This window comes from Chlamydotis macqueenii, chromosome 2 (genome assembly GCF_036417535.1).
Source record: "Chlamydotis macqueenii isolate bChlMac1 chromosome 2, bChlMac1.mat, whole genome shotgun sequence".
Lineage (NCBI taxonomy): Eukaryota > Metazoa > Chordata > Aves > Otidiformes > Otididae > Chlamydotis > Chlamydotis macqueenii.
In genome coordinates, this window is record NC_141557.1 from 6,622,897 (window position 1) to 6,636,418 (window position 13,522).

The 13,522-nt window shown below is 41.9% G+C and overlaps 1 protein-coding gene across 2 annotated transcripts in view; it reads right to left on the reverse strand.

Moving 5' to 3' along the window:
- Window positions 1–13,522, reverse strand: part of PRKAG2 (protein kinase AMP-activated non-catalytic subunit gamma 2) — a 221,023-nt gene that overhangs the window by 147,606 nt on the left and 59,895 nt on the right. For both annotated transcript variants that reach the window (XM_086741804.1, XM_086741805.1), the window contains exon 2: window positions 7,616–7,687. In XM_086741804.1, the coding sequence (XP_086597930.1) occupies window positions 7,616–7,687 (72 nt within the window). The remainder of the gene's footprint in view (window positions 1–7,615; window positions 7,688–13,522) is intronic.

Sequence of the window (13,522 nt, forward strand, 5' to 3'; positions counted from 1 at the left end):
AAGTCTTGCATCGTGGTTTCTCACATTAATAATGCTTGTACATCAGTTTGTGGTGGTCCAGGAAAAGCAGTAAAGTGAGAATGGACAGAAATATAAAACACACCTAATAAACGCATACGGAGATACGGCTCGTTTGACCCTGACCGGATAATCGGCCTTTTGGAGATAAGGAATCCAAACACACAATGCAAGTACAATACAAATCAATGCACAAATAAGATCTAATCAAACAAATTGAAAAAAATCCTCTAAGTCTGAAGACTGTTCAGCTAATTTCCCTGCTTCTTGTGGGGGGGCGGGTGGACTAGATGACCTTTAAAGGTCCCTTCCAACCCAAACTATTCTATGAATCTGTGATTTTAAAAAAAGTTACCTTACTGAGTAAAATATATCCTAAAACGCTGTAAGATGCTACCAGTTTTCATGCTTCAGAGCACAAAAGGATCCTCAGCTGGGGACCAGGGAGAGGTTTTGCTATTGTATACACCAAATGATCTTAGGCAGGCTCCTAAAACACATGCAGAACTGGCACTGCTGAAAATAAAGCCACAAAATGAGACGTGTCTTACAGTGCTTGGCATCTAGCAGACTTACTTTCAATTTTTTGAATAAAATGTAAAGTGATATCTTGGCACTTGCCCTGAGCTGGGCAGCTCTAGAAGATTTCAGATCAAGAAACAGCATCCTCAGAGCTCCCCTTGTCATTTCACCTGGACACAGGGATCTTTCTCTCTTCCTAATCTCTTCCTCCTTTCTCCCAGCTACACACATTAATGGCTCAGAGCCATCCTGTGATGGACCAGCAGACCCACATCTTCATTTTCAACAGATAAACTCCTAGATGACAAAATGCCAACATAAACCACTACCAGTCCCAGAATACCCCATGCCAGTGAATGAAACAGCTGAACACAGCCTCAAACCATCAAGCAGTGGTCCATACGGCTTCCCTGCTGACTCGCCATCTGATGGGGATGTGCCATGGGCACTCCTCGGATGCCGCCTGGGCTCGGGGAGAGCACAAGTCAGGGACAGTCCCAGGTTGCATGTGGCCACCTTGCTTTAGTGTGTGCAAGAGTCTGACTCTGCAACAGAACTGTGTTCAAGCCCTTCATCTCCAGGCTAAGCAAACAGTCCTTGACCTCTTTTGTTTATTGCTCCTGTTGACATATCCCAGGTGAACAACCTTGTATCTTGTGCTGTCAAGAATCATCCAGGTCTTTGTGTATAAGGTCCTTCCCTATGATGAAAAAAAACACCTGTCTTTGCATAATCAACAAATTTGGTTAGAATGCTTCTATTTTTCACCTCAGCTTTACTAGCAAAGATCAGTCCAAGGACTGGGCTTGGGGAAACCCCACCAGTTCTGTCCCTCCACCCAACAGTTGTCCTTTCAATACTAGCTTGCCATCTTTCCCTTCAACTGTTTTCTTACCTGACTCACAATTCTGCATCTTATTTTACAAGAAAGACTAAAGTGTTATTTAAAAAATTTAATCACTACCATATGATAATCCCCAATGCAATGTGCTAAGAGATCAAACTATTCATGCTTCAACACAAACCAGTCTCTTGTCATCCATACACCATCCATCTCAGACCTGCCTCTTCTCACTCACAGGCAGAAATTTTCCCAACCCTGTAGTTTTATTTCCCGTGCTTTGTATTGAGAATCAGATCCCTCCATTTTACCAAATGAAGTCATTTCTACTCCCAAATCCAGAATTTAAGGACCACTTAACTGCAAGGAACTCAAGTGTCCTGCCAAAGCGACATTCCCAGAAAAATGAATGAGCTCAGCTGAGATGACCCTGACCACAAACACAGGCTGTGTTGGAGCTGGGGGAACCCAGGCACCGCCTGTGTCCTTGCCACAGCACCTCTTTGCAGCCATCTCCTCTGCTCCTCTGCTTCCTTGCCAGGGTGCTCCAGCAACACGTCCTTTCTTGGGCACACAACCTTCCCCAGAGGATGCCCTCCCTGAAAAATCTCTGGCTCTGGTTCAGAAGAATTTAGATTCATTTTTCAGAACAGTCTGAAAACAAACTTGTCTGGAATATGTATGGGCTCAAGCTAAACAGCCTTTCAAAATACTTCTGAATATAAGTGAAAGTTATTAAACACCCCTGAGCTCCGTTCCTTCTCCAGCTCTGAATAGTTAGGACATTTGAGTTCTGTTTGCTTTCACAACAGTGAGTTATTTGACCTTTATTTTGCCTCATCACTTAAAAAAAAAAAAAGTTTGAAAGGCAAATAACAGAAAAGGAATTGCCTCCTACCATCCTTGACAGGGACAGTAAACACAATTAGAGACGATACACCAGATAGATGTCTGCACTTGTTTCCTGCCCTTCCACTGAATCTCAATAAAAAAGCCCTTTGATAAAGTTAATTGGATGATTCTCTCATTCTGCTGGAATAAAAGAGCTCACAGAAACACAAGAGCTGACTTCATTAGACTGAAAGGTAATGAAGGACTTACTCTCCCAGGCACCATGTGGTCACATTCACCACCACTAGTTCCCTTGGTTCTGCATGAGCAGTAACAATTGAGATGACAGCCTATTTTATGGGATCAGAGATGTCACTTCCCAAAACTAAAGTACAATGACACTTCCCCAACTTAAAATACAATGGGATGTCCCTGGCTGCTCTGGCAGGCTCTGACAGCTCTGCATTGCTGTATGAACGGTCGGTGTTAGGTTTCTAACGGCGAGCAGGGCTGCTTGAAGGCAGGAGTAGGCTTGATGAAAGGTGAGCGCAGGGTTGGCTCTCAGTCCACTTCCTAACCCTTAACTGCATTTATTTCAAAGCAGGAGACGGGAAGGAGCCATGCACAAGGCAGTGCACACGCGTCCTTGCCCTGAGGATCACTGCATCCACTGCAGGTGCCCCATGCCAAGGCTGTGACACCATCCAGGACACACACCCCATCCTCACTGCTCATAAAGAAATGGATAATTAAAAGGCTGGAAAAAAATAATCAAAAGAAGATTTATTATCCAGTGAAGGGGGGGGGGGGGTAAAAATGGCATAATTTTTGCTTCTCATCCCTGCTCCAGGGGTGGCTTGTGCAATTCCCATGAGTCACTGGACAAAAAAAAAAAACAGTGCTGGGATCAGAAGCAGGATAAAGCAATCCTTGGAGTCCTTCAATAACAGAGTCACTCCTTGGATGTTTTCTGATACTAATTTTTCAGAACACTTTCCTGCATTACTGATAGCAGAGCTGGGAGTCAGTGCCAAACGTAGTCATAACAAAACCTCTGCTTTTCACCCTATTCCTTTGTTCATACATCCAAAAACCAAACTAATCCTTTAACCACCGTGTCACGCCCAGAATTCACATAGAGCTGATTACCTACAGCTATTCTCAAAATCTAATCGAACCTTTGTGACAATAAAGTCTGCATTATTTAATCCCAGGCATAACTGATCTCACTTTGGTCAAACTGAAATGGGCTGTTTGTTTGCAAAATGTGTTTTAGGTGACTCAGGTCATCCTGCATTGGAGAGTTTCCAGCTCAGAATTTACCACTCTCTTCCTCCTCACCTTTGTATGAACTACAAATTGTATGAGTAATGAGTCAGTATTTCTTTCAAGTCACTGATAAAATATGATACAGTATAGCAACAGAAAGTTTTGTCTGCCCAGAAACAAAATTTTCTACTGATGAGTCTCAATTTATTTTATCAGCCAGGGTTTTATTCATTTACTAGGCTCCATGTTTATTCAGTATCATTCCAGTTTCTTAAATCAAAATGTCTTGTGCTATTTTTTTATACACATGACACTGCCACTACGGCATTTTCCAACCAAATTTATAATTCATTTTAAACCCCACATTTGTTCAATAAGAACTGTTTACCATGAATTCCAATCCAAATAAGTCTATTCTAATGGCATCATTAACTATCCAGCATTAGAGAGTTCATTGTTTTGCCCAGGACTAATGTTAGACTGACAAACCTGTCAATTATCCTAATTGCAAACATTGTAAATATTAACACAGTAATTGCTTTTTTTGCAGTCTTTTGGAACTTCAGCTGTGCTCCAAGATTTATTTAAAATCAGCACTAGTCAGAGAAAGCTGTGCCAATTAATTCAAGGGTGTTTTATCAGAGTTGTTTGGATTTAATTTTAAAATGTCTAGCTTTAGCATCTTCTGCTTTAAATACACTTCAGTCATTAACATGACAGTCATCACTATCATCTAAGATAAACATCTCCCCAGCTTTTTCCCTAGGTAGAGAAAATAACTTCTAATGTATCACTTATTTTCTAAGCTTTCTTCTATATTTTTATGACAATTCTATTATTTCCATAAAGGAATTGATCAATACTATTCTCCAAACTTCTCTTCTTCCTCCTGTTCCCTCCTCCACCTAAAATTTGCTAGCTGCCTCCCCATGGACAATTTTCTTCTTACGTCATTTTCTTCTCTCTAATAATTCACAATCCCGGGCTTTCCGTAGAAAGCCATGGCTATAGGTTTCCTATAATTTCCACACCTTATCCTTTAACCTACATTTTAGATGAAGGATCTATAAGCATTCAAGGTGCTCTAAAACTGATAGAGTCGTTTGGGTGCAGAGGGGTACTCATCCCTGATGGCTGCCCTGCCACAGCACACCAGAATTATTTTCTGAATTATGCTCCACATCATTAATTATTTTCCAGATCTCTAAATTGCCTCTTTTCCACTGTCTTTTCCCAGACCGAGGAAATCCAATAAATCTAATTGCTTCTTAGCTCAGGGTTATCCTTGTCTATAGTGCTGTATTTCATGATCCTCTAAGGTCTTTCTGCGAGAAGGATTCAAGCCATTTCTGGAGAGTTCTAGCTTTGAGCATGGGGCAATCAGCAACACCAGTTGTTTTAGACAAAGCTACCAGTACAAGTATTAAGGTACTTTATCAGGCAATAAGAAGTGTCAGAACACCCGCCAAAGGCACAAGAGCTACCTTTCTCCATCACATCACGCCAAAACCTTCTATGCAAGTCTTCAGAATATTATATTCTCCATCTTCAGCTGAGGAAGGTGAAAACTATCCCTATCCCCTTCCTGCCATCAGTCACAAAGAAAAGAAGAACGCATCTTTTATAATAGTAGCCATGTAAATGAGAAGTAATTAAGGCTAACCTTCAGGAAATATGTGCCACATTCCCACTGCTGCCAAAAAATTCCTCTGTGAACCTAAACAAATAATTCTGCGCTTGAGTTTCCTAGCTGTGTAATGAGGTTTGTTGTCACAGGATAATGATTGAGAGACACTTGCATGGTAAAGTGCTGAGGATCTCTGTGAAAAATGGTAATATAGTTTCTAAAAGCCTTTCACAAAGAATAGGAGGATGAAATTAATGGTAGATTGGAAAGACACGTTGTGAACTACTCTCCCCTGTCTTGATCTATAGCCCAGGTGACAGAAGGGTTAAGTGCAGGAAGAGAGACATCCCTGATGAATTGCCAGTCTCCAACATGAGTGGTGAATCGAAAAGCTATGCTACTGATGAAATATTGACTTTTAATATACAAAAGTTACACATCACTCTGATTTCAAACTTGGAAAAAAAAAACCCATCTCATTCGAAAGTGAACAGCAAGTTGGGAAGTTCTTGATGTAGCACCAGCAGGGACTGGCAAACGTTTAGTTAGAATTAAATAAAATACTGCAGCAGTATTCACCAGCAGCAAAGATTACATCCTTCACATTGAAGAAAATTATATTTAGGCTGAGATATGTGGCAATGGATTTTGCTAGTTGAGCTCTTTCTTATCAGAAGTTGGGCACTGCCAGTTGGCTTCTTACCACTTTGTTGCATGTGTTGAACGGAGCTCCAAGTATGATGTCAGAAAAAACTCTGGGTCTTACACACTCAATCAAAAAGGTCAGTTAAAAAAAAGCCATTTCAGATGTTAAGCCCCAGTTGCATGAATATTCCAAAGTGAACTGCACCTCCATAAGCAGAACTTGACTCAAGTCTAGGGAAAAAAACCTCAGCATTTACCAAAGCTGCAAAAAGGGGCAACTACTGAAATGTTCTTCCAGTTGTGCCCAAGACAAACAGTCATCAAAGAGAGCCCCAAGACCAGTGAGAGAAAAAAACCAAGGGCCTCAAAAATGGTAAAGTGGATGTCATTAAAGATATCATGTAATACTATGCATGAGTGAGATTAGCTTTGGTATATTTTTTTCTTCAGGACTTAGATTCATACCACTTTCTCAGTTTTATTTGAGAAAAAGAGGTGATAAATGGAAAAATCAAGTTTTGGCTAGAAACCTCTGCCTTCTTCCAGCATGACAATCCTTTTCAAAAACATCACATTGTTCACTTTATTCAAACCCACCAAACAAACACCTTTTGCTAACACTGCATATTTTAGCTTCCCTGGCATCTACAAGAATTCCCCTGCGTCAGTGACTCCTACGTCAGTCTTAAAAGGTCCAACGCAGAAAAGAACAAGGCCAATGTTATAAACATATTCAGTTACTGATGGATTGCAGAATTTTGTGAAACAGCTGTCCCTTCCTGTGAGGTGCAAAGGAGTAGAAACTCGTGCTGTCAACACAGCTCAGTTATGATTGTTCTAGATGCAGATTAGCTTCACTAAGGGGATATTTATTGCTTCATCTGCCTTGAACTATAACTGCAGACTCTTTCACAAACGGCTTGTAGCAGGTTAAATCTTCACAGAGGTCCATAGCCTTGTCTGCTGCGTAGCTATAGATCAGCTTTTGGGGTTATCTACTGTTTGGAAGAGTATCCCTCTTCACCAAGCACATAACAGCTGGTAAGAGGCTTACATTTAGCAGACCAGCTTGTACTTTAACGCTTTGTGAAAGTTATGAGGCCAGGACCTGAAGATGACAGATTCCACCCACAATTTTTATTGCTTTGAAGATTGTGTAGGTGCTGTATAACCATCTCGAATGTCATCCATTGAATATGCTTGCCTGATAATTTTAAACCAAGCAAACTCCATTAATATATTGGTTTAATTCAACAGCAGGCCATCAGAAAACCAAATCATAGCAATGCCTCCAGAATGACAACCTTGAGTTCATGCCACATCGAGGAGGAACCTTCCTACCTTGCTTATGGGAAGACTCTACTGCTGTGGCTTCAGCAAATGAAGGCAGCTTATTTTGCCAGTGCCAAGGACAGATACATCAAGGACACAGAACAGTTAAAACCCCTGTAGCCAGAGAGCAACCATCAGGAGGCAATTCCAGAAAAATGCTGTCAGCCACAAACACCTCTTTGGGCACTATATTTCTGTAGCAACACCACAAATTTTGTTAGCCAACTATATTCCTGAGAATACAGTTATGCAATGTCACTTTATTGAATTACAACAGGGTTAGACACAACATCTGTGGCATTTAAAGCAATATCACTGGAGATTAACATCATTTACAGGTCATCCTGCATAAGCACTGTCATAGTATGGTCTGCAAAAGTCACTGTATTTGCCCTATGGTATCACTGTCAACAGGTTAATAGTATGGCAGGAAAGAATACAACCTCAAGCTTTTTAAAGCCTAATAAATTGTATTTACCACCAAGGGACTCAGCCACTGCAGTGAAGGTGAAGCTTAGGAAATATCCTACCTTGCGAGAAGCATTTTTGTCTGTGCTCTCCACATCACCGTCCAAGAAGGGCATGGCAAATGAGCTGAGATCCTGCCAGGACAAAGAAAAAAAAAAATGATGTCCCATATTAATGTCTTCTTCCTTCCATCAGAGCATCCCATGATTTTATTTCCGAAGAGCCAATTCCTTTACCTATTGTGATTGCTGGTAAACCACAACACAGGCTCTGATCATTCTTCTTGGCTGGGAACTCAACGGCAGATGTAAGTAACTAGCCATTGGGAGCCCTCAGCAGCACTTGCACTACGTCACCGTGAAAAAGCACCTACACAGCCAAAGTCAAAAGTCTGGTGATAAACTTTCAAGGGGAGGTAACCAAAGCCCATAGAAAAACGCCTAGGAAATTACAGGTTAAATACAGCCACTTGCTCAGCAAATGGCCTATCTTGTCTTTAGTGGGGTTTAAATTCTTTGTTTAGAGAGTATTTATGGCAATAAACAAAATGTTGCTGTTCTCAAAAATTCGTAGCTTATATAACAAAGAGGGAGAAAACTGCGACATGGTGCTCGGGGAGGAAATTACCAATTCACTTGCACAGATTGGACAGGAGCACCCAATTCTGCGTGACTGAAGACAATAAAGCCATAAGAAAAGCACACATGTTCATCTTTAACTAACAAAAACAAACTGCAATTATATTCTACCTCCCGCCGTCTGTTCTGTTTATGCTACTCCGTGTTCCAGCTAGAGGGTTTTTAGAACTCCCTTCTACATGCATAAGGAAATTATGTTAGTGTCAAGTTTAGCATCTGTTTGATCAGAAAAGTAGATAATGAGTAACTCTGTGAGCAAAAGCATGGAGTTGCCTAATGCTGTGTGCTGCAGAACTGAGGCTTGGATCTCAAACCTTGAGCTAAATGTCACAAATACCTCCCCAGCGCGGAACCTCCCAGACGCAAGGCATCACCCTTTCCATGTAGTGATTTAGTGCTTCTCTACCACCACATCTGCATCCCATTTAAAATAGTTCCAAACATAAATAAATAGCAATTTCACATAAACCTAATCTGAGATTAAATAGAGCTTAATTAAAAATTAGCATCGGCCGGGAAGTTTGCAAGGCTTGCTTGCCTTCAGAATTCAGAGCAGCCTCAGGTCTAATCAAATCATTGTGTAATCATACTAAATCCAAAATATGCTCAAAAATGTGTATAACTCAAGCATAATCCTTTCAAGTGTTTGAAAATATTCTGGTTACATAACAAAAAACAAAAATAAGGAACAAAATATTGAATTACTGGAACTGAAGCACATGGGAGTAATTCATGCCAAGCTGGAAAGAAAAAAAAAAAAAAAAAGCAGCAGCAGCCAGGCTGGGCCAAGCTGGCCCCAAATCATTAGGCCACAAACCAAAGTATTCATGACGAGTTAGGATGCTCCCGGCTCTATCTATGCACATTCAATGGGAAGTATCTACAAAGGCCCAAACTACAAAGCACCCAACTCTGTAACGTCACCCTCATGGCCATGCTATGACGTCTGCGTTTCACATCACCTTCCTTCGCAAAAGAAAACACAAGGAAACATCTCAAAACCAAAAGAAGAGGCAACTTGTTGGTTTAACATTACACTGTTATCAAGATTTGATGGAGGCTGGACCAGGCACTGCAGGACCTTAAAGAAAAGCTTCTATATTAATTTGCTTATTCTTATAATTAGTTAAGATCAAAATTACTTACATACTCCACATAAAATATTCAGCTATAAATGGCATTTATAAACACTGTCAATAAATGGATTATCATTATTACTCCTACTTCATATGTTACTGCAAGACTTAAGTGAAGAACCTCTGTGAAGAAGTTGAAGAGTCTATTGGAAAGTTACACAAAAACACATCCCCTCATGTTTAGTTTAAGTTAGCCAAAGGATTTACCAACATTTTCCTCTCCCCATCTTCGGTAGTGCAGAAGTTGGAATCTGATGTGTGCTAAGTCATTTTCCATGGAATAAATCAAGGAAATAACCTCTTTTGAGCTCTACAAATTACCATCCCTATATTACTGCTTGTTGTAACCCACAGGGAGAAAACCTGCTGTTTAGGAAGGCTGGAGACTGGATGGAAGAAACTGGGTTTCAGGAGACACATATCTAGCAATCATGGTTGAAAAAGTTGTTCAGAAAATGTAGAACAGCTATCAGTGAAACCATAACTTCTTCTCTTGAGCAGAAACCTTTAAAAACAGGAGAGGGGAGGTAGGTACAACTATTTTTCTAGGTGCCACATTTCAGTTCCCTGTCACAATTCCAAGCTTAAAAACATATATATATTAAATTCCGAGGTCTAAAAGTATAATGAAACCCAGCTGATGACTCTATTCTAATTTGTAGCTCTCAGATATCACAGAGGTATGCTTTCTTCATCTATCTTTACATGCAGAACAGGAGATCTCTACTTGTAAGCAGAAATAACTGGAGCTACACTTCTCTGGACAGCATGAGACCTTTCTTTGTTAATATAGGGCTGGAGAACATTTTAAACAGGATAATAATTGTATTTTTAGTCCTGTGACAAAGTCTGTGATTGTAGCGGCTACCTAACAATTTTTTCATCTTTCACTTCTTCATGGGATTCTATATGTGAAGGCATCCATTTACAGAAGGAAAAAATACCTATATCAAACGCCAGGCTGCAAATACTGCTCTTTCAGTTCCAGCCTGTTGGTTAAGCAAGGAAATATTAGATGCTTATTTCCTCTTTGCATGTATCTCTGCAGAATATAGACTAGATATCTATTTCTTTCTTGTGTTCCTCTTCATCCAGAAGCAGATGTGACAATGCAGTTGATGATACAGTAACAGTTAAAAAAAAAACCAAAACAACAACTACCAAAAACCAGAACGAAAACTGCTCCAAGTGTTGCAAAACTTCTCGACAGGCCAGTGGTGCAGCCCCAGCTCCTATCACATAGCTGACTGCTCTGATCTCACGCCAACAGATACACATTGAAGGCTCGCGCTGCTATTAACCTGGGATTGAAACAGCTTCTTAGACAGCTTTCCTCCTCTCCAGCTCTGCTTTACCGCACTTGGAACAAGTGCCCTGGAAGATCACATGGCTCTGGAGATATTTAAAAGACTTCCGCCACAGGCGTCCAGTAGCGTCTTGGTATGAGGAAGAGTCCTTCACATTTGCGACTGCAGAGCCCTGGCTGAAGAACAAGCAGCATCACTCCCTGTATCCATCAGTCCTGCATTGTATCCTGGGACAGACAACTTCCATCGAGACCACAGCCTACGACCGTTGCTGTACAGAACAAAGGCCACCAGAGACTGCAGCTCCTAGCGCTGCTAACCTGGAATTAAGAGCGTGCAAAGCCTGTTCTGTAAAGTTTTCCCAGCTTTCCTCCCATGCTCCTGCTCCTCAGTCAGTCCCTCACATCGCCCAGCGCCGCCCGACAGCCAGACATCACTCCTGCCATCCCCGATTAGAAAAAAAATTATCTCTTGAGCAGCTTAGATTTACTTTACAGCCACAAAGCCCCTTCAGATTTATTTTGTTTTCAACCCACTTTTATTTATAAGAAGTTGTCATGGCAGCTGCTGTTACATTCACTGAAGAACACGGCCCCAGGGATATCAAAGCGCTTTCTGGAGGACAGCAGAGCTGTGACACAGCAGAGCCGCGGCTCAGTGCTCCGGCCACCAGCCGGCCTCCCTCCTCGGGAAGGCAATCTCCCAGAACACCTACTCAACCGGCAGTGTTCCAGGACTTTTCTTATTGATAGCACAGGAGGTTAACAGATCGAAAAAAAAGCAAATAAATTGACTTTATTGTTGTTAACGGGCTTGTCTGCTGCTTTAGTTTTTGCAGGGTGTAAGTTGGAATCATTCTGTCTGCAAGTGCACATTCCTTCTCTACCACTTCTTCCCCTGTTTCCTCCTGGGGGAAAGCAAATATCTGGAAGGCTACAGATTCTACACACTAATTTCTCCTCCAAAGGTCATCCTTGTCTGGGTTACCTTTAGATCTAAAGGGTGATCCTTCCTGATTCCATCTCTTTTTCCTTTGACAGCCTTTATATCAAAATATTTGGGATTACATGAAAAGAAAGAACAATAAAATTTTTGCTCTTTGATATCTTGGGAAAATAAATAACCTTTTCTCAGAACTGTTTTGGAGAATAGGAAAGAAAACCACATTTTAGGATACAGAAACCAAATATATTGGCTGGCATAGCATAGTCAAATAGCAACAGGAGCAAGATCTGGTTAGCCAAGCCATTTTTCACCTTTTCCAGCTGGTTCCTTTCTGTACTGAGGAGGATTCCTGCCAAAAAAGGCTTGCCCAGACACACTGGTCTGGATGCTGCTGCACCTGGAGATCCTGGTGTCAGAAGAGGGCTTCCAGCAGTTCTGTTGCAGAGGCTTAAGGCTTAAACAACAGACCACTAGAGCCTTGATTCCAGTAAACAACACAGAATAAACAGGATTCTTTTTTTTCATTATTGTTTTGTTTCAAGGCTACTTTGGCAGCCAGGCTGACAAAGCTTCTCTGCAATGGTGGAGTCAAGGAGCCAGTAAGCCACTCTGGGGCATGCTGCGATTGACAGGTCAGAGACCAATTTCCAAGGTATTTTGGGTAGAAGCAGGACCTTTTTATGGCCCTCCTCAACAGTGGTCCACAATTTGAGGGCTGGGTATCAAAAGAATATTTCACAAACAGCTCTCTTGCCATCCTTTGTCCATATGAAGGACATGGACCAGTTGGAGAGGGTCCAGAGGAGGCCATGAAGATGATCAGAGGGCTGGAGCACCTCTCCTGTGAGGACAGGCTGAGAGAGTTGGGGCTGTTCAGCCTGGAGAAGAGGAGGCTCTGAGGAGACCTTAGAGCAGCCTTCCAGTGCCTAAAGGGGGCCTACAGGAAAGATGGGGAAAAACTCTTCAGCAGGGCCTGTTGTGACAGGACAAGGGGTAATGGTTTTAAAACAGAGTGAGGTAGGTTTAGATTAGATATTAGGAATTTTTTTTTTTTACAGTGAGGGTGGTAGAACACTGGCACAGGTTGCACAGAGAGGTGGTGGATTCCCCATACCTGGAAACATTCAAGGCCAGGTTGGACGGGGCTCTGAGCAACCTGATCTGGTTGGAGATGTCCCTGCTTCTTGTGGCGGGGCGAGGTTGGACTGGATGGCCTTGAAAGGTCCCTTTCAACCCTAATGATTCTATGATTCTATGACTCTAACTGTCCCTTCAAATACAAGATATAACCACGAACAACAAGGCTGGGTGAACTCCTATGCCAACAGTGGTGGCTCCATGACCCATGGCAATGTTTCAGAGGTGACTCAGCTCAGAGTGGCTTCATGGCAGCCCCATGGACCATCTCTGCTGAAAGGCTGGGCTCCTCAGCAAAAAGCAACTTCACAGTGCTAGTGTAGGTAGCATCACACAGGCCTGACTACTGATGGTGTCACCTATGAGACATTTTTCTGCTTCACTAAGTTCTATATCTGTGCTAGGATTGCATTAAATTTAAGGAGTGAAATGCCTGCCAGACATTGCAGTCTCTTCTTACAACCTAACTGAAGCAGGAGGTGACACTTTACTAAGACAAATATGGGGAGACAGCTCCTTTAATAAAATAAACAAAGAAAACAACATACAGAGACATTAAGCTGAGTGCTGTCAAGAGCCCCGATCTCACAAACGATTGCTAAAAGCTGCACTCCTCAGCATCACACCTTACCAGGGCTCCCGAGGGCTCCTCCTCAGCATCACACCTTACCAGGGCTCCCGAGGGCTCCTCCTCAGCATCACACCTTACCAGGGCTCCCGAGGGCTCCTCCTCCGCTAACGTTACTGAGCTATGAGCACTTCAACTATCCTCCCAAGGACAAAGAATGTTGGGAGTTTTATTAAAA